Raw genomic sequence first — 27,597 nt, forward strand, 5'->3', positions numbered from 1 at the left:
CTCACAGCACTTCGTATAGGCGAGGGGAAGCATGGAATCTGCAGTCGGAATACGTGGTGGACTCTGGTTTCTTTACCACTAGCTTTGTGTCTCAGTCACTCACAAGACCCCTCTGACCCACACTCTCAACTGTGAGATGCCTGCAAGGACAAAATGAGCTAAAATATGGTAGACCCATTTTACAGACTAGAAACCGGTTTAAAAAGTTCTATCTTTACATACCGGCTTAATTGCCTTTTTCTGCAATTTTCTAACTTCCTGGGATTGATATTTGTTAATACAATTTTGTCTATACTTTTCAAGTGTACAGGTCTCTCTGTACACTTTCCATTAGCCAATCTGGAAATACTTACAAAATGCTTCCGAAACTCTGGGACTGAAGTAATTGTAAATCTTGGTGCACTGTGAGAATGAGGCCCAGTCTCTACCTTCATTAACTTTTTTTTTTTCCTGAGACAGGGTTTCTCTGTATAGTCCTGTGTAGCTGTCCTGGAACTCAATTTGTAGACCCAAGTTGCCCTCAAACTTACTAAGATCCACCTGCCTCTGCCTCCTGAGCACAGAGATTAAAGGCGTGCACCACCACACCTGGCTCTTCCTTCATACTCTTAAAGAGTCCCTTATAGGAAACCCTTTTTAAAAACTAAATCTTTTTAGAAGCTAAATCTGAAAACAGGTAAAATTCTAGGTGCAGAAGGGACGTTTGAGGCCTCTGAGGATTTACAAAGCATTCTGCAACCACCGAGGTGGTGGTGGTGGGTAGGTCTCCCCAACATGTGTGGGTGGGTCTGCAGCAGAAGTACAGATGGAGGCCCCACAAAATCAAAGGCCTTGCTTACATGAGCACGGCCATGACAACTCCTAGTCCTCGCTCCATCCATTCCTGCACTTTCCATTCACTGAAAAGTATGTCTGAATAGCAGGGCATGGCAGTGCAGGCCTTTATTCTTGGTGTTGAGGAGGGAGAGACAGGTGGACTTCTGTGAGTTCCAGGCCAGCTAAAACTACACAGTGAGACCTTGTATCCAAAAAAAAAAAAAAAAAAAAAAAAGTACACTAGGCACTGAGGAGTTGGCTTAGTAGGTAAAACACTTGGAAGTATGGGGTCTTGAGTTTGGGTCCCCAGATCCCACATAAAGCTAACATAGAAGCATGCATTTGAAATCCCAGTACTCCTACAGCAAGCTGGGAGGCAGGACAGAGAAACCTGGAAGCTCACTGGCCCCCTAGCCTGTTTATGAGCTGACAAGAGACCCCGTCTCAAAGAGGAAGGAGAAAATAGATGCTCTAGGCTGCCCCAGCACCTCATGCACACCTTGGTACCCACCTTCACTCACACACACAAACGTGGACACAAACACAAGCACACAGACAGACTTAGAAAAAGAGAGAGAAGGTCTAATTTATCTTTACAACAAAGTCTTTTGCATTTGCTGTTAAAGACTGGCTCTTACATGAGTTATACCATATTTGTTTGGATCAACTACATTTAAATCAGTCTCCAAAAAGCTAAGAAGCATACTGATGAAAGATGAAGGAAGTCATGAACTATTGCAACAGCATAAGGTCAAGAATTTCTAGTACAAAGTCCTCCCCTCCTGGACTGGAGAGACGGCTCAGTGGATAAGTGCCTCCAGGTGAGCAGGAGGGAGTCTGAAGCTCACTGGTTGGCCAGCCTAACCAAACCGATAAGCTCAGCTCACTGAGAGATGCTGTCTCAATACATGAACATGTGGAGAGCAATCAAGGGAACAAACATACCCAATGATGATGCAGGCCTCCACACACAGGTATGTGTGCACACACCACCACACATCACATCCCTGTACATGGATATACAAATAAGAATAAGGCTGGGTGATGGGATGCCTGCCTTTAACCCCAGCACTTGGGAGGCCAAAGCAGGTGATCTCTGAGTTGGAGGCCAGCCTGGTCTACAGAGCAAGTTCCAGGACAGCCAACACGAACCCTGTCTCAGAAAAAACAAAAACAATAACAACAACAACAAAAAGAAAGAAAGAAAAAATTATTTTCCCTTTCTTAAATTTCTAAAACACATAAATTCTTTGATGTACTATTATTTATACTCTAAAATTTTATTCTTTGTCTACATTGAGCATACTAAGTGATATGTCCACTAATATACTAGGCATTAAGAACAGGAAAAATATCAGTTCCCAAGGAACCCAGAATCTAGGGAATAGAGACTATCACAAGAGAGTGAAAAATCCCAGCCCAGACTTTAAAAAGGATTTTGCAGCAACACCCTATAGGAGACCTAAGAGTGAAGCCTTGGACAGGAAGCCTGACTGCAGAAGCTCCATGTGCCAAGCACAACGTAACACTGCCCCAGAGTTGTATCTGTAAGATTATATGACATGTCTATAAATTTCCCAGCGAACTCAGTTCCCTCTTAACTCCTCTGATTAAAGCTTTTTCTACTAATTTCTCAAATTTAAGGTATTCACATTCAGCCTATATTTGGCTTTTACAAACCACTTTACAATTCTACCACTGTTCTCCCAATCTGGCATAAGAAGAGTTGCTTCATTAATTATTTTGGTGTACATGGAAACTTAGAAAACATGGAGGTCTCAATGGAAATAAAGGGCAGAAATTGTTTAAGCAGAATATGCTGAAAACCTGATACCACACTGCCCTGATTTTTCATTCTTCTTTAAGATACCTTTCTGATGAAGCTGTTTCTTTACTTTGATGAACTAACTGAAAAGTTACAGAGACCATGACTTTAGAAAACACATTTGAATGTGAAGCTCTCCACACCTTTAGGAGTTTATTTTCCCAGACAGTAGTTGAATCTGCATGGCTACAATATTAATTGATGAATGGGATATCAAAATGATACACTAATTAAATAATTGTAATAGTGATTGCTGCTGGGCCCTAACATCTCCATGGAGGGAGGGGAAGATGCTAGGGCCCAGCAACAAGTGATGACTTTGATAATTTAGGAACTGAAAATCAAATAGAATGAGACAGAGGGCGACCTTTCCACACAATATATCAATCTTGAGATTTTATTGTACATGAACCCTGAGCTGTTACCTTTAAAAAGTTTGTTTTATTTTACATACATTGGTGTTCTGCCTGCATGCCTATCTCTGCACCATGTCTGTACAGTGCCCATGGAAGCCAGAAGAGTGTTGGATCCTCTGGATCTGGAGTTACAGTTAGTTGTTAGTCACTATAGGTATGCTGGGAATTGATCCCAGGTTCACTGGAAGAGCAGTCAGTATTCTTAACTGCTGAGCCATCTCTCCAGCCCTTGAGTTGTTACTTTTTATTATGAAAATATTTATTTAGAGAGGAAAGTAGAGACTCATTATTCAGATTTAATATTTTCCATGTTTATTTTCTTGCTTAATATGGAAATTATAGATGATTATCTCTTGTTTGTAAATATATCAGTACAGACCTAAAACTAAAAATATATTCCTATATAACCATAATACCATTATCACATATAAAAGAGTTACTATCAACACCTCCATGCAAACTCCCACTAGCCTTTAAACTTTCACAACTATATATAACAAAGAAAGCATGCTTTATTGTGTTCTTGCTTGCAAACAATTCTATGCATTGTTTTGAATTATTAGTGGGAAAGTCAATGCTCAAGGGGCTAGAGATGTGGCTTGGTGGTTAAAAGCCCTTCCTGCTCTTCCAGAGGACCCAAGTTTGGTTCCCCATACCCATATAGGGAGACTCACAACTGCCTGTAACTCTAGCTCAAGGGATCTGGTATTCTCTTGCCTTTGTGAGAACACGCACACACGCACACACACACATATATGTGTACACACATCTTTTTAAAAAGTAACCGACTTTGATTATTTGGAAAGAGAAATGGAATGAGAAGTGGGTAACAAGCAAAGGTAATTGGGACAAGAGTAAATCTGGTATATAGGTAGAAAACTGTCAATGAAATCCATTACTTTGTATAGAGAATATACATTGAAAGCAAGATTAATCAACATTGTAAATCCTTTGGTCTTACCAACTATGTGATAGAAACACTCTGTCATTTAAAAACTGTATCTGTAGAAATTGTCCACTTGATAGTAACAAGCTATATGGAAGTTCATGCAAACTGCTTCCATAAGGCTTCCCAGGGTTCTTGAGAGAATTACTTCTTTCCAAGTGTCATGGGTATGGACTGAACAACAACAAGAACCATGGCATGCTCAAGACTTTGCCTTAACAGAACCAAGACCTCTTGGCCAGTGTCAGATAATCTGTCACTATGAGCTACTTGTATCCAAGCCAGATATTTATTGCTATTGATCTGCCTGGTCCCAGCAAAAGACTTTTGTTCTCCCAGACCGGGACTTTGACCTCAATTAAGTTATGAATTTCAATCCGATAGACTGCTCCACTTACCCTACTGCTCTCTGACTGGATTAATTAGAATTAGCTAGGCTGAGAGTCACCCCAAGCTCCTCATGGATCATGTTATTTTAATAATAAATAAAGGAATAGCAGCAATGTACAAGAAGTATTTTGAAAGATTGCTCATCTAGGAACAACCTGCCAATACCAATTTCTCTGACTCTGATTACCTCATTTACTTTTTATTTCATTTTCTTCATTGTAAATTCGTCTTTTCTTTCAGTTTCTAAACAGGTTCTTTGGGCAGAGAAACCCAAGAACTTGTCATGTTAGCGCTCTGAGCTACTTTAGGGCTTCACTAGACAGTAACTCACCAAAGCAATGATTTGCATAAATAAATAATAAGACAGAAAAAACATTTCATAAGAGCATCAAAAGAGCAGCACACAGGCACACACATGCACACAATACACACATACACACTCACTCCATCATCTGAGGAAAAGAGCCAGCCATTAGCTAAATGCAGTTTTCCTATGTAGCTAGTTACTGCATGAAAAGAAGACAGACAAGATACTGCTGAGACAGCAATATCCAAGCTTAAAAACAATAAAAATGTGCAAATATATTTATTTCTAATTGCTTGGCCCAACAGAACAGGTAACAAGGCTGACCAATAGAAATTCTAAGGCATGATGATAACAACAATCAATGGTTATAAATATATTGTCTGGTATAATTTTATGAAAAATTATATGTAAAGAGTATCATATAAGAATGTTAATATTCTGGTATAAAGTTTTTGGTATTTGGTACTTAGGTTGACCAGTTTTTATAGAATCTTAAAAACTCATTTACTTCTTTGATTCTTGGAATACTTATTTTTGATTGGCTCTCAGGAATACACAGAAAGAAATTAATCAGGTTAAGTGAAAGTGATTTTTTTTTTAAAAAAGGCCTGGTCTGCAAGAGCTAGTTCCAGGACAGGAACCAAAAGCTACGGAGAAACCCTGTCTCGAAAAATCAAAAAAACAAAACAAAACAAAACTTATTTTATGTGTATGCTTGCATGTATGGGCACTATGTGCATATCTGGTACCTGTGGGGGTCAGAATAGAGTGTTGGGTTCCCCAGAACCAGAGTTACAGACAGTTGTGAGCCACTATGTGGGTGCTGGGAACTAAACCTGTCCTCTGCAAGATCAACAATGCTCTTAACTGCTGAGACATCTCTCTAGCTCCTAATGGATTTATTTACTATTAAAGACAGGGTTTTACTTTATAGCCCTGGCTGTTCTGAAACTACTCAGAGGTAGACCAGACTAGCCTAGAACTCACAGAGATCTACCTGCCTCTGCCTCCTGAGTGCTGGGATTAAGACTATGAGCCAGCAAGCTGGGCATTATTTTAATATTAAAATCATTGCAAAATTAAAGCATTATTCTCTGTGCTTTGATTGTTAAGAACTTCAAGTATATCTGGAAGGTACATCTTAATAAAAAGGATAAGCCATGATATAATCAATTGGTACCTCACGAAAGCCTTCAAAGATGGAATGGAATGACCAAGAGACTGTAGAAAGGAAACGGTAGTACACAAATGATGCCTGTAACGGAAAATCCAAGAGCTCTAGCTTTAGAAGTGTAGCTCTTGGATTTAATAAAGGTAGCCTGCTCGCCCCCCTTCACTGTGCACACCTATGTGCTTGTGCAGAGCACATAGACACTCATTTTGGCGCAGTTTTACTTTTCCCATGGATGGGTGCTTGCTCAAATACTACTATGCATTCCTTTCTCGACATCTAAAACGTCTTGGCAATCTAGAAAGAAAGTAAAATTCATGTGAGAACTGACTGTTCTCTTCATAACACACAAGAAATATTAAGAGAAATCATTAAGAAATAATTTTCAGGAAAAGCTGCTTTCACCACCAGGAAAAATCCAATGACAAACATACAGGGTTGGGCACTGAGCATCAGTTTTCACACGTGGCTGTCCTTAACTTGCAATACTCTTAATGGATAACAGAAAATCGTACTGGTGGTTTAATCGTACTTTTCTATTGACTCCTTAACTAGGGGAAAGATGGGGGAGAAAGGAGGAAAATTTAGAATAGTGGTGTAACACCTTCACTTACATGTGAATGATCTTAAATATTAACAATGACTTAATGTAACAAATATCAAGGCCAGGTGGCAATGGCACACACCTTTAATCCCGGCTCTCGCGATACAGAGGCAGGCAGATCTCTGTAAGTTTAAGGCCAGCCTGGTCTACAAAGTGAGTTCCAGGACAGCCAAGGACTACAGAGAAACCCTATCTTGAAAAAAAAAAATCAAATATGAGTCTTTTCTATCAACTACCATAAAACATGAGTTTAGGACAAGGAATTCAAATCTTTTGATGCCCCCTGCCAACTTTTATGCAAATGTTTTAATCCTCCTACCCAGAAAAAACTTTGTTTACACAAAGGTGCTCTGCCGTATTCCAGGTTTCACTCTCTCCTTGGAGCAGTTATCCTTCTCTTCCTTAACTTCCTGCACATCAATTCTTTTCAGACTAGCCAACTGAATTACGACTTTAAGATCAGACATCAGCCAATGGGGAAAAGACATGGTCACCACTGGTGCGAGAATAAAGCCAAATGCATTTCCTGTCTGTGTGCTCTCTCCTCCAAGCACACCGTCTTGGTCAAGAGTGTAGTTGGCCTCATCCAGACATGTCAGTGGCAATGTTGCTCTATTTCTTTGACACCCTGAACTTTATTTCTAACGCTTAACATCACAAAATGGAATAAAATTAGAAAGTATAAACATCAAAGATCTAAATTTCCCTTTTTGTAAAAGATAAAGAACAACAAAAATACTCAGAACAAATTTAACAAGACTTGGGAAAAACTTATATGAGGCAAATTCTAAAGACCCCTGAAATATGTAAAACACCATCAAATGGAAGAGGATTTTTTGATTGCATAGAGGAACTCAACATAAGAGGGTGTCAGTTCTAATTTACAAATTCAGTGCAACCCAGTGTAAACAACACAAGCTGTTTCATGGAGTCAAACAAAGATACTAACATTCATTATCTGAAAAATGCAAGAACATCCAGAAAAACACTTAAAAGAAAAACTAAGGAGAAATAACTGTTCCAGATAGTCGTATCTGCTATAAGGACTTTCAAGCAAAATAATATACATAAATATGAGGCCAGTAGAGGTTCACACAGTCTAGAATTAGATAAAAATGCAGGGGAATACAGGAAATGAGCAGGGCAGCTCGGGATAAATGAGGGATGAACTTACGATAAATAGTGCTGGTCACACAAAGAAGACATCGGGGAAAGAGGAAATTAAATCTGTCTCTCAAACTATACACCTCAAGATCTGAATGTAGACCATGAATTCATACAAGCACTAAAGGAGAACATGGGATTTTCCTTAAGCTTTCTATAAGAAAAAGGGTTGTTTATTTGTCTTTTTTTTCCTTTCTTTTTTTGAGATGGTCTCATTTTGAAGCTCTAACTGCCCTGGAACTTGCTATGTAGACAAGATTAGTCTCAATCTGACAGAGATCTGCCTGTTGCTGTCTCCTGAGTGCTGGAATTAAAGGCATAAGCCACCAAGCCCAGCAAGAAAGAGCTTTTGAAAACTATGACTTAAAATCTAGAATACCTGCCTCAACGAGGTGATGGGACAGACTTAGCTGACCCCAGGGGAGGCCTTTAACCTCTGAGGAGCAGATGGGATGTGCAGTGGGGGTAAGGTACGGGGAGTAGAAGGAGAAGAGGGAGGGGGAACTGTATTGGCATGTAAAAAGAAGATCCAGGACAATAAAAAAGTCTGATAAATTGACTACCTAACAATTTTTTAAAAATCATACATAACAAATAAACCATAAATAAAAATGAGGGGAAAATGTCTGCTTCATATACCACAAAGGTTAATATTCCTAATATAGAGAGAATGCATCAAAATGGAAGCATCAAACGGATAAACTTGATGAGAAATGTTTGAGCAATTTACTGAAAAATGGACACAAACTGTCTCAAACATGACAAAATGTAACACTTCACTTACAGAAACATGCAAACTAAAATATTACTGAGGCCATTTCTCTGTCAAGGGTCAAAAATTTAAAATACAGCAAAACAATCTATTGGCAACAATTTGGAATTACATTGGCATGATGTATTCAAAAAGTTATATGTAGGGAAACAGGCGTGTTCATGTACTGCTGGGGAAGGGGAACAGGCGTGTTCACGTACTGCTGGGGAGGGGGAACAGGCGTGTTCACGTACTGCTGGGGAGGGGGAACAGGCGTGTTCACGTACTGTTGGGGAGGGGGAACAGGCGTGTTCGTGTACTGCTGGGGAGGGGGAACAGGCGTGTTCACGTACTGCTGGGGAGGGGGAACAGGCGTGTTCACGTACTGTTGGGGAGGGGGAACAGGCGTGTTCACGTACTGCTGGGGAGGGGGAACAGGCGTGTTCACGTACTGCTGGGGAGGGGGAACAGGCATGTTCATGTACTGCTGGGAAAGGCAAACTGGTAAACCCTACAACATCTATCAAAGCTACATATACACGTCCTTTTGGACCCACTAATTCTACTTGCAGAACTCTTACTCTGAAGGTATAATTCCAACAATAGAGAAATACATATGCATTAGGTTGGTAACTGCCAAATATCAGAAACAACATACATGCCATACATAGGAGAGAGGGCTTTGAATAAACTATGTTACATGAACAAAGGCTAAGTCTGCATAACTAATGTACAAATAAAAGAGAAAGCACTTGGGGAAATGAAATGAAGTAGCTTGTGGAATATAATGTTATGCGAACTGCAAAAGAATATTTAAAGCTTATCTTTAAAAATTATTATTATATGCATTGTGTGTGTGCGCGCGTGCATGTGTGTGTCACAGGACACCTTTCATAAAAGAAAGAAGGAGACTGGCAAATGATGGGTAGAGCTGCTTGCCACCAAGCACAATGACATGAATTTCATCCCCAGGACCCACAATAAAGGAAGGAGAGATGAGTTCTCAAGAGTAGTCCTCTGGCCTTGACATGTGATGCTGTGACATGTGCACACAAACACAAGCACACACAAAATAATTTCTCTAAATACATAATTTATGGGCTGGAGAAATGACTCAGCAATTAAGAGGACACAGTGTTCTTGTAGCGGACCCAAGTTTGGTTCCCAGCATGGACACTGGACAGACAGATCACAGGGTGATCTGAGACCTCTGACCTCCATGGGCACCGCCCTCCCCCGTACATACACCCACATGCATGTACACACAATTTAAAATATATATGTATAATTTAACATTTTTAATAAAGTAAGAAAGAAGGGACATATGAAAACACATTGTCCAAGTTTGTTTTCTATTGGGGAGTGACAAACACCCTTGGCCCGAAGCAACTTTGCAATCCAACGCTGAGGGAGTCAGAGCAGGAACTCAAGCAAGAACACAGGCAGGAACCACAAGGGAACAGTGCTTAGTTCTTAGTGCTTGTTCTTCATGGCACACACACCCTGCTGGCTTTTTCTACGTAACCCAGGACAACCTGTCCAGGGTGGCACTCACAGAAGGCTGTATCTTTCCACATCAATCATCAATCAAGAAAACGGCCTGCAGCTGAGTGTGGTGGCACACATAGTAATCAGCTCCAGCCCTTGGGAGCAGAGAATATCTGTGAGACAGCCCTATAAAGTGAGTTCCGGGAGAGCCCGGACTATATAGAGAGACCTTTCTCAAAAAGCCAACAAACAACCAGAAAAAAAAAAAATCCAACCAACCAAACAAAAAGCAACAATAAAAACAAACCAAAACCAAAACAATAACAACACAACTGAATCCCTGTCAACCTGACATATCACTATTAGGTCTTTCCTTTCTTGTTTATCCCCAATATCTCATGCTATTATCACAATATGAAACATAGCATAACTTAAACCCAGCCTTGAAAACTTTAAACATGTTGAAAGTCCAGTCTCGGCTGGGCGGTGGTGGTGCACGCCTTTAATCCCAGCACTCAGGAGGTAGAGGCAGGCGGATCTCTGTGAGTTCGAGACCAGCCTGGTCTACAAGAGCTAGTTCCAGGACAGGCTCCAAAACCACAGAGAAACCCTGTCTCGAAAAACAAAAAACAAACAAACAAACAAAAAACCAAGTCCAGTCTCTTTAAAATATTCAACATCTCAAACGACAAATAAATTGATAAAAGAAGGGGAGTACTGGAGAGATGGCTCACTAGTTAAGAGACTGGCTGCTCTTTTACAGGACCCAAGTTCAATTCCCAGCACCACATGGAGGTTCACAGCCATCTGTATCCACAGTATCTGACACCCTCTTCTGACCTATGCAGGCATCAGGCATGCATGCAGTACAGACACACATACACACACACACACACGATAATAAATAACTTAATAAAATATTCAATGTTTCTTTAAAAATCCAAAGTCTCTCATCTAGGCTCCTGTAATAAGTTACATACTTCTTATTCCAAGAAGGAAGAACCAGGGCACAGTCACAATCAAATCAAAGCAAGCTGGGCGGTGGTGGCGCACACCTTTAAACGCAGCACTAGGGAAGCAGAGGCAGGCAGATCTTTGTGAGTTCGAGGCCAACCTGGTCTATAAGAACTAGTTCCAAGACAGGCCCCAAAGCTACAGAGAAACCTTGTCTTAAAAAAACCAAATAAATAAATAAATAAAAATGCAAAAAAAAAAAATCAAACAAGCAAATCAAAGCACAGCTAAACTCTAGCAGTGTAAATAACTCAGCATCCAACATTTGGAACTCATGATCTCTTGAGTCACAGAGGGCTTGGATCATCATACTTCTCTGGCTCTGCCTCTACAACACACACAGCTTGTCTTGAAGCTCAAGCTGACCTCACTCCACACCTGCCACTATCCTTGGTGGTCATCACCCAGTGCTGGAATCTCCAATATGCTGGGCTATCCACTGCAGCTAAGGCTTCCTGGCCTCTCTGCAGGGACTCTGACCCTCAGCTGTTCTCCACGACCTCTTTGTGCCTCCAAGGCCTTACCAGGGGGAGACCTGAACACTGCCACATTGAGCATCCAGTCCGAGCGAGGTGCAGCCATTGCTTCCCGGAGTATGCTGACGCAGAATTTCTGCCCTACACTTTTCTCTCTATTGCAATGATAAACACTATGACCAAAAGCAACCTGGGGAGGAAAGTATTATTTTTAAGTTTTAATTAGCACACAATGTACCTTTTTCTCTGAAAACCTATGTGTACCTGTTCTCTTACATATACATACATAAATATAAAAGAATGGCAGTCTTAGGATGAACATTTGTTCAACTAATTTCAATTTTACTCCTACTTTTGTTTCCCTACATATACTTTTGCTTCAATATGCAATTATAGTCATTTTTCTTTAAAAAAAGATTTTAAGATTTATTTTTAAAAATTATTTTAAATTACGTGTCTGTCTCTTTGGGATATGTGCATATAAGTGCAGGTGCCTGCAGAGGCCAGAGGATTTAGGCCCCCTGACATTGGAGTTAGAGGTCGTTGTGAATCACCTAATGTAAGCACTGGGAACAGAACTTGTGGCCTCTAAGAGCAGCAAGAGCTCTTACCTGCTGAGCCATCACTCCAACCACTTGGAAATATCCTAAGTAACAAAACCAGCACAGCAGTGGATGTACTAACTGAACTGACCATACTGGTACCTGAAGACCACTTCTTCCTAAACACAGTCCGTCATAACTTACTTAGTTAACAGAGAGTGTAAGGGGCTTCTCAATCTCAGGATGTTAAAATATAAAAAAAAAAAACAAAACACCTCATCTTAAAATTGATTAAATGTGGTAATTTACATACTGCAGTAAAAATGTCACAGCTCAAACACTGCTATTATAATTCTGAGACTCAAGTTCAACTCCACTGATCTCTCCTCTAGCTGCTCACCAGCCACGCCCCTGTAAACACCGAGTGGCACAGAAAACGATCAGTGCAAAACATCAAATGAGAAGAGGTAAAACATCTGCATGGCTATTTTCTGGTTCTAAGTAGTGTAAGAAGATGAACTGAGGTAATTTTCTCATTACAGCATTGTGTTTTTGGGGGGTGGGGGGTGCCATGTGGAGGTGGTGTATGTGGAGGCCAGAGTTGGATGTCAGATTGTGTTTCCTGAGCACATCCCAAGCAGGACCTCTGCCCAACCCAAAGCTTGATGACTCTACTAACCTAATCATCTCACTCTAGAGATGTGCCTTTTCTGCTGTGGAATAATCCTTCTGTATGCTGTGAATATGTATTACTCTTTGGTTATTATCCTGGTTAACAAAGAAGCTGAATGGCCTATAGCAAGGCAGAATAAGGCTAGGCAGGAAAGCCAAACTGAAATGCTGCAGGGAAGAAGGGTAGAGTGAGGAAGATGCCAGTCAGCCAGCCGCCCAGGAAGCAAGTCATGCCAGATGAGCCACATGACAATACACAGAAGAATAGAAATGGGTTAATTTAAATGTAAGAGCTAGTTAGTAATAAGACTGAGCTATCAGCTGAGCATTTATAATTCAGAATCAGCCTGAGTCAGTTATTTGGGACCAGGCAGTGGGGACAGGAAACATCCATCTACATGTCTCTGCTCTCCCAAGTGCTGTAATTACAAGCAGGCCGCCATGTGCACTGGACACTCAGCTTCTGTGGTCAAGTGCTTTATCCACTGAGCCATCTCTCCTCTGTAGCAATGCTTTTAAAAAATTGACAGGACTGTAGTTATAAAGACATGTGGGAATCATGGAAGCAAAAGGAAGTAAGCTAAAACAGCAGAGGGCTATAGAGAGACATCAACTAAGTCCTGCTGCTGCTTCTCTGGCACCATTAGAGGCCCTGCACAAGGGCTCAGATGGAGCTTAGTGCCAGAGGGACACTTGATACAAACACAAAGTAGCTGTTCTACATGGTTTGTATTCTGAAGCCAAAGCCCGTGCAAGAAAACAGAAATCTTAAGTAGTCTTTAAAACACTTTCTGCCTGGAGCTGGAGACATGGCTCAGTGGTTATTACTCTTGCAGAGGACCTGAGTTCAATTCCCAGCACCCGCATGGTGGCTCACAACCACTTACAGGTCAGTTCCAGGGCATCTGATGGCTACTTCTGACTTCTGGGGCCACTGCATGTGGTACACACATATATATGCAGGCAAACTCTTGTACACATAAATAAAACAAATAAATTTAAAAATGCAAAAAGCCCAACATTTTCTGCTCTTTTAGAGATTGGAGGTGGTGCCCCAAAAATATAGAGACAATGGTAGTGGTGACTCACATCCTCAGAAGGCTCAGACAGGAGGATCACTGGGCTACATAGTGAGTTCCAGTCTAGTATGGGCCATAGAGGAAGATTCAGTTACAACCATCCACCCCAAAAGCCCCCCCGCAAAAAACAAAGCTCATGAACTAACAACAATAAAGAAATGAAAAATAACAAATCCTCCCCTGTCTATGACCACAATTTAGAAGCAGTGTAAAGTTAAAAAACAAAAACAAAAAACAAAAAAAAAAAACAACCAACCAAACAAAAAACAGGGAACATGAAATATATGGAAAATTCTAAATGAAATCAGAGCAAATTTATGACTCTGAACAATTAAAGTCAATCTTATAATTCCAATATGTTAAATACATCTAAGGATAGTAACATTTTTAAAGTTCTGTTACTCTGATGAGTTTTTTCCCAAGCAATTTGTCCATTTTATTTATAGGAATTGCAGCTAATTCCTCTATAGAAAATATGTAGGTTATAAGACAATACAAGGACAGCAGCAAAGGACAGAAAGACAGACAAAACAAAAAACAAAGACGCAAAGTCCTCAGCCAACATATCAATCAATATTAATAACAATTATACTTCTAAACTGTAAGTGAAAAAGACACCCTCACAGAAATAAAGGGTGAGACAATTCAACACTAGAAGCCAAATCAATAGAAAACTTTTCAGTCAGTTTTTCAAGATAAAGGGAAGATATCAGAGGCATCAGGGAGTTAGTTTAAGAAGTAATGAAAAGGGTATCAGATAAAATGCTATGGAAAAAGGCTATTTGATACAAAAAAAGTATCTTTTGAATTAAAAAAAAATGAAGATAGGGACATACTGTAACCATAGCAACACAGGCAAAGAAAAGAACAGAATTAAACAATTCTAGAATTCTTATATTTCTCAAGACATAACAAGGATATATTACTCTAAGGTACATGAAAATAAGCTGAGAGTTTATTTTGCAATTTCTATTACTAAAAAAGTAGTTTATATAAGGTCTAGGAAATAAATACCCAAAAGAAAAGTAAAATTCAACAATTCAAAAATACTTGTTTAGCAGCAGACAAGTCAATAAAGAAAGAGAAACAATTGCCGGGTGGTGGTGGCACACGCCTTTAATCCCAGCACTTGGGAGGCAGAGGCAGGCGGATCTCTGTGAGTTCAAGACCAGCCTGGTCTACAAGAGCTAGTTCCAGGACAGGCTCCAAAACCACAGAGAAACGCTGTCTCGAAAAACAAAACAAAAACAAAATAAAAAAAAGAGAAACAAAAAGCAGGTAGAACAAAGAGAAACAGCAAAGCAGCGAGCTCACTACAACCACAGCAACGACCACACTAAATACAAATGAACTGAACACTGGGATTAAAGACGAAAATTAAGGCCTTTGTAAACATGTTGTTTACAAAGAACATGTGCTAAAACTTATTGCCTCCATCATACTGGCCTGTGGTCATGTCTTGACTAATGAAGGATATGGACAGCCCTGCAGACTGTGGGTGGGGCCATCTCTGGGGAGGTGGTCCCTGATTGTTAAAAAAAAAAAAAAGCCAGCTGAGCAGCATTCCTTCATAGTTCCTGCTCTAGTCCCTGCTTGAGTTCCATCTCTGTGATGAAGCCTTTCCCTCCAAAGCCGCTTTTGATCAGAGTGCTCTAGTACAGCAGTGGAAGTATCAAGGTCACCTGTTTTTAGGGTAGTTTCAAGAGCCGGAAGATGACTCAAGAAGGACGTAGGACGTATCTACACACACACACACACACACACACACACACACACACACACACACTCATTCACTCACACACACGTGCTTGCACACACAAGTAGGAACAGGTCTACACACACACGTAGGAATGTGTCTACACACACACATACATACACAAGTAGGAATGGATCTACACACACTCGCGCACACACACAAGGAGGAATGTATGTACACACACACAAGTAGGAATGTGTCTACACACACGTGTGCACACACATAAACATTTATATCATTATCCTAACACCAAATGTGACAATAACCCAACTTCCAGAGTGGAGCCAAAAGTCAAAACTAAGCAGAAGAAACCAAGCATTTGTTAGTACACAGCTAACAGATGAAATCATAAACCAAGTATTTGTTAGTATACAGCTAACTGATGAAATCATACAGGCTTTTTAGAAATAAACCTTAGTTTCAACCTCAGCAGCACCACAGAATACAGCCACTGCAGTTCAGGAAAGGAATGCATGAGAGAATGAGGAGCAAGATGACGGGAAAACAGAACAAACCCGACACCGCTCTAATCACTTCATTCCAGACTCACAGTAAAAGTTATTCTTCAGATGGCTGGTAACATCAGCCTGCCTGGGCTGGGTTAGCACCAAGATCTATGGCCAAGCAAATAGTTCTAATAAAATTGATTTTCTTTTTTGGCAACCAATAAGCCCAGTCAATAATAATATTGTTTAAGAAAGATTGAGTCGTGAGGGAAATGAACCTCTCCTTCCATTTATTATGTTTGCATTGTCCATATTTGAAAAGCGCTTTCAATAACAAAGCCAAACGAGAAGCAGCAGTGGGAAAGACACCCTGAGACAGAATCTGCGAAGCCCTCTGACTTGGAAGCATGTTAGTAACTCAAACCAACAAAGCATTCCCATTAACTGGAACTAGACAGATCAGATTATAATCATCAAGAGCAAAGTTAAAGAAAGGATGGGACCAACATAAAATGACCATGTGAATGTAGGGGGCAAGGAAAACAGTGTGCCAGGCAACAAGCCATCCTAGCCAGTTTGTCCCAGAATCCACATGGAACCTCAATTCTGCACTAAAACTAGTGTTTGGTCAACAATGCTCTAGAAAGTCGCACAAGGCAGGGTTTAGGACTGTTTGCTTTGTACTATTCCAACAACAGAACTGGCAAAAAATAAATAAATAAGTAAATAAATAAATAAAACCCAGACAACGCCTACCGTGGGAACACTGCCCTTTAAATACCCTTAAATTATTCACAATCACGTAAAGACATGAATGCACCCACAGGATCCTGCTGCTTGCTTTCACTTAGTGGAGGCAGTGGTTCAGGGGAATGACACTAGAAAGATAACTTTAAACATTTACAAACAGTGAAGAAAACTGTAGAAAAAATTCCCAATGAACAGTGAAGAAACTGTCTTCTCCAACGTTAAAACATTCAAAGCTATGTTCTTTAAAGAGCTCGGCTTAAGAACAGACAGAAACCAGAGTAATGGAAGGACAAGCCCAGAAACAGACTGCAATGAGGACCAGACTTAAAAGTAAGGAGGACACCGCAAGTCACAAGAAGCAAAAACGATTATTCAGTAAACGTGACATCAACCTGCTAGGCATCTGGACAAAACAATTAACATATACAAAGACACAGGGCAATTCTAGATGGCTCAACGAAACCATGAAAGGGAGAAAGATCCAGAAGAAAGCTGAGGAACAGTTTTAACATGTCTTGAATATTAAAACTTTGTCTTGATACATAAAATGTTTCTATAATCTTTTAAAATTATAAATCTAATAATAAATTAAGCAAAAGAAATAAATGGTTCATAAAGTGAAATATAAATTTTAAAATACATCAAAATAGCCTTTAATAGCAGCGCTTGGGAGGCAGAGACAGGCAGATTGCTGCGTTCAAGCCTAGCCTGGCCTGCAGACTAAATTTCAGGATAGCCAGGGCTATACAGAGAAATCCTGCCTCAAAAAACCAAACACACACACCCTACACACACACACACACACACACACACACACACACACACACACCTCAGTACTGCTTAGTCATTAAGGAAAGGTGAATCCAAATCATATCATGAGGTAAAGTAATATCCACTACAATGGTTATTTTAAAAAGGAGGGAAAATAAGGATGGTTGAAGTCAGAAGTCACAAACATTGGTGGTGGGGGCGTAAGATGATACAATTCCTAAAAAAAGCTTAGAGTCCCCAAAAGTTACATGTGAAAAAAATTACATGTTAAATTACTGTAAGATTGGGGCTGCAGAGTTGGCTCAGCAGGTGAGGGTATTTGTTGCTCTTGTAGAGGACCTGGGTTCAGTTCTCAATATACACATACCATAGCTCGTAACTGTCAGTACTCCAGTTGTAGGATAGCACCAGGCACACACTTGGTGCACATAAATAAATGCAGGTGAACTACTTTTACATATAAAATAAAATGAATCTGAAAAAAAATTTTAAGATTCCAGCATTCTACTCTTGGGTAGACAGCCAAAATAAGTGAATAGAGGCATCAGAAATAAGCATAAAAGCAGGGGGGGGGGGGAGAAACCACAACCACAAATGTTTATAACATTATTACAACTGCCAAGAGTTAGAAACAATAACATTGTCCATGAACTGATGAATGGATAAAGAAAATATACAATGCTTATATATTAAAAATCCAGCTATAAAAAATGAATAAAGTCCTGTGGCATACTCTAACAAAAATGCACCTTGAGAATATGTTACATGAAAGAAACAAAACAGGAAAGCACTTATTTCATGATTCCATTTACATGAAATATCACACAGAAAAAAAAAGCAGGTTACTGCCAGGTGGTGGTGAAGCATGCCTTTAATCTCAGAACTCAGGAGGCGGATGGAGGTAGGTGGATCTCTGAGTCTGAGGCCAGCCTGGCTTACAGAGCAAGTTCCAGGACAGCCAGAGCTACACAGAGAAACCCTGTCTCCAAAAACCAAAGGAAGAAAAAAAAGAAGAAAGGAAGGAAGGAAAAGGAAGGGAAGGGAAAAAGAAAGGAATGGAAAGGAAGGAAGGAAAAAAGAAAAGAAAAGGAAAGGAAAGAAAAAAGAGAAAAGAAAAGAAAAGAAGCAGATAGATTAGTGGTCGCAAGGTTTGGGGACGGAGGATAGCAGAAGTAACTGTGTAAGCTACAGGATTTCCCACTGGGTGGTGGCAGCACTGTCGAGATCTTTAGCAGGGCCTGTGGTGACATATGCCTTAAGACATCTAATCTCATAATTTTCTTACAAGAATTTTACTTTCTTTTTTTTTTAAGCTCCTTTTTAGGGACTGGAGAGATGGTTCAGTGGTTAAGAGCACTGGCTGCTCTCAGACAGCAGGGGTTGGATTCCCAAGACTCACAACCCTCTGTAACTCTGTCTCAGAGGATGCAGTGCCCTCTTCTGGCCTCCCTGGGCACTGCACACATGTGATGCACAGACATACATACAGGCAAAACACACAAACACATACAATAAAAACTAATAAATCTTAATTAAAAGAAGAAAAGCAAGCTCATTTTAAAGCTACTCTTACCTGACAATTAATGTCAGCTTCATACTGTAGCAAGACTGTGACTAGTTCCTTATGTCCTCGGTCACATGCCCAGTGGAGCAGAGCTCTGCCCTGTAAGTAGGAGACAACGAAGGAACTTGTTATTCTATGTGAGGGGCAATATAGATTTCATATGCTAAGAAAGATGGGGAAAGAGATATGTCAAACTGTAGATTAATTATTCTGAGGGTGATATAAAATACACTATGGGAACAAGCAATGGAAAGGCCTTTGATCTACCACATACAAGCCCAGTAACTTCTTTGGTCTAATCAATTTCCTTATCTGAAAAATAGAAAAAGGTAATATAAGTAACAACAATAATATGAGTTGGGCTGACAAAATGGCTTAGCCCACAAAGATGACTGCTACCAAACCCGATGACTCGAGCTCCACTTCCAGGATCTACAAGATGGAAGAGAAACAACTGCGGCAAGTTGTTCTTTGATCTCTGTGCAGGTACACATGTATGCACATACATGCACAAATAAATACATGAAATGTAACAAAAATAATTTTGAATAACCTTATTGCTGAGCCATCTCTCCAGTCCCATGACACACTACTCTTGACTTTTACATATCAAAGACTTACAACTACTATTAATGTGTTATTGCTGTTTTTGACTGTCAGAAAATCTTGCCACCCAACAGACAACCCCCCAAAGTTGTGCGTTTTTTTCTGAATAAATGGGTGATATATAGTATAACTTTACTATGAGGGGGGTAGTGAGGAGGCGAGCAGGCCTGCTTTTTGTCCCACCCAGCTCCCACACGGCTAGCTTAACATCCGAAATAACAACACACAAATTGTATTCATTTAAACACTGCCTGGCCCATTAGTTCTAGCCTCTTATTGACTAATTCTCACATCTTGATTAACCCATTTGTAATAATCTGTGAAGCACCACGAGGTGGTGGCTTACCGGGAAGATTCTAACCCACGTCCATCTTGGGCCGGAGCTTCATGGCGACTGCCTCACTGCCTTCTACCCAGCATCCTGTTCTGTTTACTCCGCCTACCTAATTTTCTGTTCTATCAAAGGGCCAAGGCAGTTTCTTTATTAACCAATGAAAGTAACACATAGACAGATGACCCTCCTCCATCAGAGGGGGACAGTGATGTCCTCATAAAGAGTAAGATGTTTTTCCACATTAAGCTGAAACCCCTGGCTGTCACTGAAGAAAACATTTAAATATATAAAAGTTGGGACAAGGGCGACTTTAAAAGGCACCCTCCTTTTTCTAAACCCACTTACACTGTTGTTATCATTTAGACTCTCTTGATAGATCTATTAGCTCAACTAATTGAATAACTGGCTAGGACAACTCCTTCCTTACAGAGTTCCTTGTCTTAACTGTTTTTACTTGTTTTACTTGTTTCATTTTCTTGTATCTACCTGTGAGTATCTGTTTCCTTACACAAAATCCTGTGAGAAATTTGCACACATAAAATTATAAAAGAGGGAAACAAAAGTTTGAAAATGTGAGCAAATCAGCCTTATATGCTGGCACACGCCCTTAGTCCTGGAACTAGGAGAGCAGAGGCAGGCTGATCTCTATGAATTCAAGGCCAGCCTGGTCTACATAGCGAGCTCCAGGACAGACAGGCCTATACAGAGAGACTCAAAAGAGAAAAGAAGTAGAAATAGTAGTAGTAGAAGAAGAACCAGATAAAAGTTTATCATTTTTAATCCTAGCTTTTAGAATAGGCATGAATTCAACTATTAGTAAGAATCACTGCATAAGCACAGGGTGTGGCATGATTCCATAGTGTACATATAAGAACTATTTCATGGAAGGAAAACTTAATACTACGTACTTTTATGTATAATTAGAGTATGACATGCTTCCATAGTGCACATATGAGAACTGTATCACAACAGGAAAACTTAGTACTATGAACTTTCACAAGATGTATGGATAATTTCTACTTCTCAAGCAGGCTCCTGATGTTTCCTAAGGTCTAGCCCAATCATGTTTCACCAACTAATGCTGATCTATGAGCCCTTAGCTGTTCCAATGGTTAGAGTAGATGAGCAACACTTTCACTGGTAATGGGGTTATATTTTAAGTTTGTCATATGTGGTGCCAAAATTTACTTTAGGGGAAACACCTGTGACTGGACCTCGGGGTGAGTTTCCCTGTGGATGCATTACCCAGAAAGATGGCACACAGTCGTGTTTTAAGAAGGATGATGCACTCGCAGGCATGTGCACTACGCTTTTTAACACATGTTCTGACCTGCACTGTAATTAATTTCTGTAACACATTATTTTAATGGTACACTAATTAACCTTGAATTAGAATAAATTCTCTGACAATGACTTTGTAGAAGTGCTAGAGAGATCCACATCGAGACCACCTGGTGATCAATACTTCATGCAGTATTAAAACCTTACAAACAAGAGTGGGAGGAAACTTTTATGGACAGACAAGGCAAGATAGGCTTTGGAAATTTCACCATCATGATACTAAACAGACCATGCTAGCAGGAAGTCTGTGCCCTTTACATCCTCAAATTCTCATGTTTCTGAAAACATGCCCTCATTTTAGATTACTTTCCAATAATACAGAGATGCAGACTCGCAGCAGACGATGACAAGCTTGGGAGAGAAACAGCCACGGTTTCTTCCCTTTTTCTTTGTCAACAACATCATACACAGGCCAACAGAATGCAGCTACCGAATTATTGTGGGTACAAGATTCCCTAGGCTCTCCTCAAGGGAGAAAAGAATGAATTAGGTAAGTATTAAAGCTACATTAGCTCAAAAACTTCTGCCAAATTTATTTTGTAATTCTGTTATGAGTAATATAATATCTTACAAATCGTTGAGCTAAGTATAATTCTTGCTACTACAAAATATGATAAGTCTTTGTTTTTACTTTTTAAAACCCTGCTAGAAAAAATATCTTAGTAATACTTAGGAGATGAGGAGGTTATTAAAAAGGATTCTGTAATTCAAATACATAAGTGCAGGGAGGAAAAGTTCCCATCTATTAACCAGTGGTGTTAACACACCCTCCCTTAGACAGACAAATGACTCTGAAGTGCTTCGAGAGTGCACGGGAGCTGCTAACCTATTAAGTGGTATTGCTTTCCTACCTTCTAGAAAACAGAGTGGGTCTTGATACTGTAAATGCTTCCTTGATATCCTTAATTGTCCTAAACCATGTAGAATTTTTAAATGAGATTTTTTTTCCCCTAGAGACCACAAAATTAAAGGCAGACGCTGTGTTATAAAATCAGTATTCGTTATGGTATTTGGAAATCCTATACAAAGCATATGTACCCTACCTACACAGGTGAAGCCATGGTGAGGCTGCTATAGATAAGCTTTTCAGCACTCTCCCCCTTGCCACTGTATCAAATATTTATGGTAGGGTGCCATATAATTAGCAGATGAAATACTGAAAACAAACAGACAGATGTGCTCTAACGGGCATAAGGGATGCAGAGTACTGATACGACGAATGAGGAGTACCCTGAGGTCAGACTGCTGTCAGACATGGCCTCTGGTTGTGAACACCAACAGGAATAGGGTCATGGTAAATGGGAACGTCCACACTACAGACAGGGGGAACTCGTGACACAAGTGGACCTGTGGAGAAGTCTGCGGCAGGAGCGCTGAGGATCCCTGGCTGGCGATAAGAGACACAGGCGGCTTGCAAACCTGGATTCCTTCCCAGGGATACTGATATGGGCTTCCCACAGGTCAGGGAACCCTGATTGCTCTTCAAGCAGATGAGGGAGGGGGACTTGATCGGGGGAGGGGGAGGGAAATGGGAAGCGGTTGCGGGGAGGAGGCAGAAATCCTTAATAAATAAATTTTAAAAAAAAGAGGCTTCAGATGGGGAGTCACTGCATTTGAGTAGCTGCAGGTGCTGACTGCTGCCCAGAGTCCCAGAGTAGTAAATTCCACTGGAGGGAAGTCCTGGAATTACCTTGTGGCTTCTCTTTCCTAAGAAGGTTTCTTAACTAAAGCATACTAGTCTGTGTGTTTGTCCCTGAAAGAATGCTAAGATGGTTTAATAAAGCAAGTGAAAGCTCTGCTTTTGTCTTTTATTGTAACTCTTAAAGAATTTCTTTTAAAAATTAAAAAAAAATAAAAAGCAGGGTGGTGATGGCATATGCCTTTAAACCCAGTACGTGGGAGGCAGTGGCAGACAGAGTTTGAGGCCCACCTGGTCTACAGGCAGGCTAAACAGAGAAACTTGGTCTCAGTAGTAGTAGTAAGAGTACTACTTCTAATAACAATAATAAAAACGTAGTAGAATGGGGACGTAGTGAAGGAGATGAAAAGTTTCAGAGATGGATGAGGAGACAGCTGCATGGAACTACCACCTCTCACATAAAAACAGTAGCAATGGCAAACCGTGTTATGTGCAGTCCATTACAATTTAAGAAATAAGATGTCACAGTTCCTATGAGTGAAGTTACTTTTGCTATTTTCTGTTTCTGTATTTATGAGTTTCTGATGTATGTCTGTAACCATTTTGCTAATAAAAATTATGGCCACTGGTTTTTAAATGTCATTGTCTGTATCAATACAAACATGTATAATTAGGGAGTTAGAAATACATTTCTCAATATGTGTAAAAAACAAAAGTTCCTTTCAGATTTTTTTACATGTATTTTTTTCTTTCCTTTACGAACCTTAAATAAAAGCATAGACTTAGCTTCAGCACAAAGGTTACTTAAATATTTACTTCACTGCAGGATCAACACTGTCAGGTTTATTACAATTTTCAAGCAGTTTCTTGAGCCAAAAATGTATATTATATTATATTATGCCATGAGCCACAGACTTAAAATACAGCAAGGGAAAGCAATAGGGTCAACAGGAAATGATCTTCAAAATGTTCAAGAGTCAAGATACACAGAAAGTAGCTGATGATATCAATATGGCTTTGAAGGTTAGACGGGAAAGACCCTCACTGAAGCAGCAGGCTGGAGAAAGTACAGAAAACCAACAACCATGTGAACACACAGGCTTAATGGAGGACCTGCTCTGAGAAAATGTTCTCTACTTTGCTAGTTCATTGCTACTTGCATTCTAAATTAAACCCAAATTACGATAAAGATTTAACATACTATTTATCAGCAGTGAATATTACCTAGTGTTTATTTATGGAATTTATCTGAGAAAGAGACAAGTGATGTGGGATTCCCCTCTGTATGCTGTGAATACTACTGGTTAATAAAGAAACTGTCTTGAGCCCGCCCATGAAAGAGTAGTATAGAGGTAGGTGGGGAAAACTAAACAGAATGCTGGGAGAAAGGAGATGGAGTCAGGGAGAAGCCATGAAACTGCTGCCTGAGAGAGACATGCTGAAACTTTGCCGGTAAGCCAGTCTCGTGGCGATACACACATTAATGGAGATAGGTTAATTTAGGATATAAGAGTTAACCAGAAATATGCTTAAACTATTGGCCAAACAGTATTGCAAATAAAAGTTTCTGTGTGCTTATTTCGGGACTGAGCAGCCGGGAACAAACAAGCGGCCTTTCTACAACAGACAAGGACTATATAATTTGTGCCTATTTTTAGAATAATCTGGTTATACTATAAATATACTTCACAAATTATTTATACCTTCTTTCCCTTTTAAAAGTTACTTTCCTGATTCAGCTCAGGTGGGTACAAGCCCCTCAACAGGACTCGCTGCAATAAACACAAGTGAAGCTGACCGGACTAACGGGCGCACTGTGGCTCCCAGAGCCACCAGGGCAAAGGAAGAGGTGATGGAGAGGCGGGAAAGGAGGGGGACTGAAGAGGGTTTTTCGGGGAAGGGTTGCTTGGGGGGTAATTTGTTTGTTTTTTGTTGTTGTTGTTGCTTTTCTTTGTCTGCTTGTTTTTTTTTTTCCTTTGGGGGTGCTGGTGGGGTGAGGAGAAGTAGGGAGGGACTGGTGAGTGATATCAGAGAGCACGATGTAAAATTCCTAAACGTTCAATAAAGAAATTATGTTAGATTAAAAAAAAAACTTTCTTGGAGCTGCTCTTCCAGAGGCCCCACGTTTGGTTCCGTGTACCCTCTCTCACTGGGTGTCACACAAGTGCGTGGAACTCCAGCTCCAGGTATCTGGTGCCCTTTCCCTGAGGACATCGCCAAACACATGATAGGCACTCATATAGACACAGACACACATACACATAAATAAAAATAAAAGTAAATCTTTGTAGAAAATAAGAAATTTTCTTGGAACAATTGTGAATGCTTAGCATATGTGAAGAGCTGCAGCAATATGGTCAAATACGAAACCTGAGCCAGTGTATGAGATGGAGATCAGTCTTGTGATGCTTACACCTTCATGGTTTTCTCCACATCCTCAAGCTCCAAACATTTGCAGATATTAAAGTTATAGTAAAATTTGTAATTTAGATGTTAAGACCCATGTCATTGTAACCTTGCACTCTGAAACACATGGCAGGAAATTCCTGTGCAGAAGGAAGAACTACAGACCTCTTTCTTCTCTTATGCAAAATACTATCCCCTAATATGTCAATTAGAAAGACCATGTTATTTTCTCAAATTAGAAATATATGCTTTGGGCTGGGTGGTGGTAGCACACATCCCAGACTCGGGAGGCAGAGACAGGCAGATCATTTAAAGTTCGAGGTCAGCCTGGTCTACAAAGTGAGTTCCAGAACAGCTAGAGCTGTTACACAGAGAAACCCTGTCTCAAAAAAAAAAAAAAAACAAAAAATAAAGTTATGCCTTGGGTGATGGGTATGATCATATTTCATTGTATGCACATAGGAAATTCTCAAACAATAAAAAAAGTCTTTGGGGAAAAAAATGTATGCTTTGGACTGAAAGGCCCTGGGTTCAACCCCATAGCAAAAGAAAAAATATAAGGAAAGAAAAGGAGCAAACACTACTTATTTAAAAGGCATTTCATCCTTATGAGAGTCAGGTCCAAACGTCTGCAGCTCAGGAAAACGACTAATAAATTAAAAATAATTTAAGAATTTATTGCATCACTTTAATGCATGGCAGTTCACACTGTGCATTCTTTGTACTTTATGACTATAACTAAGGTTATAGAGCTCGCACTATTTTACATGTAATAAATACAACTTTTAGTCACAGAAGGGCAAGACTAAAATCGTTTGAACCTGTTAGGTGAATATTTTCAATCAAAATGATAAAGATAATGTTATCTCCAGAAATCCTATACAATTTGTATAGAAATGCCCTAAGTTCAAACATTAGAAACATAAATAGAGTGTCCTTTCAACACTAAACGTCCTTCTCAACTCAGAAGCACATGTGGAGGTTACACAGTGTCAGTCTATCAAGACTCACCAAACAGTTCTACTTGTTAGAGCTTTAAGTGCCATGAAACACGATAATTTATTTCATTTAGGATGTCAAATTTGATTCTGATTTTAAGCTCCAGTTCCCCATGTTCTTAAATTAATTCATACAAATCCCTGATTGATAATAAAGGGCCTGCCATCAGTATTCAAAGCTCAGCCCACAGTGTCATGGCTGAGAAGACAGAAATCTGCTTGGAGCAATGAGAGAACCCAACTGAATTCTTGGCGTCTCAGTCTATGAATGTGTAAGCACTTCATCTGTTCGTGGAAACACAAGGTTCTGGCAGGCTGCGTTAACAGCAGCTGCATGGGTAGCAAACTGGAAGGGCTGAGCAGCAATGCTGGATCAAACAGTGAATGGTCAAACAACAGCTTCCAAGCTCTTTCCGTTTCATCAAGAAAAATGTTATTTAGTGTAAGCACATTCTCCTCTAGGTACTTATTCTGATGACACAATAATCTCTGCAGAGGGCACATATGGAAACGACCTTTACAACTATTTAGGAAGGAAAGAGGGAGGGAGAGAGGGAGGGAGGGAGGGAGGGAGGGAAAGAGGGTTGCTGTTGTTGCAAACCCTAAGATGATCAGAGCCAGTTGAATAGCTTCTCCTGCTTTGTTTATTCTTCCTAAACCCAAAGGTGAGAATGCTCTGCTGGACTCAATTCCTCCCTGGCAGCTGTCTGTATCAGAAAGCAAATGCACATCTCTGTCACCTCTTGCTTGTGCAATAAGAATGAATCTACTACTATAAAGGATCCTGTGAACGTGGAAGAGTAAGAAGCAAAAGTGCTCTGCAAACTCTAACAGACACGGTGAGAAGTACTGTTAATGGAAAGGGGTCATATGGTACATGAATACTTCCCAATGGAAAATGATCATGAAAAGTTAGTTTCTTCATTTATTTTCTCATTTACTCTAACTTCTCGTTCATATTAAGGATAACTAACAAAGTTGAAAATCATACAGTGCTTACAGTGTTAGGTAAGATTTACACACAGATACTAACTCACGAATACTCAATATGATTCTGAGGAACGTACTGTTATCTCCATCTACTTATTAGGAAACTGAGGCAGAGTAAACTCAACATAGGTTATGCATTTTGGAAGGACCTGAATCCAAGTAGTCGAACCTTCACTATTATCTGTTTGCCATCTCCACCTAGTCATTCATTAGTTCATTAAATATTCAGGGAGTGCTGAGAATTTTGACAGATTGCCAATGAGATCTCAAGCCATTTATACTTTTTTTTTTAAAGGAAGTCACTAAAAGAAATGGCCCACAAAAATGGGAAAATA

General features: G+C 40.0%; 1 protein-coding gene across 1 annotated transcript in view; it reads right to left on the reverse strand.

Annotated features, from left to right (window-relative positions):
• Acbd6 (acyl-CoA binding domain containing 6) overlaps positions 1–27,597 on the reverse strand; it is a 151,953-nt gene that overhangs the window by 56,123 nt on the left and 68,233 nt on the right. The window contains exon 6 of the mRNA XM_041663086.1: positions 18,958–19,047. Within this exon, the coding sequence (XP_041519020.1) occupies positions 18,958–19,047 (90 nt within the window). The remainder of the gene's footprint in view (positions 1–18,957; positions 19,048–27,597) is intronic.

The sequence above is a fragment of the Microtus oregoni genome, unplaced genomic scaffold, assembly GCF_018167655.1.
Source record: "Microtus oregoni isolate MIOR12 unplaced genomic scaffold, Mior012 000013F_ref0000133, whole genome shotgun sequence".
Classification (NCBI taxonomy): Eukaryota; Metazoa; Chordata; class Mammalia; order Rodentia; family Cricetidae; genus Microtus; species Microtus oregoni.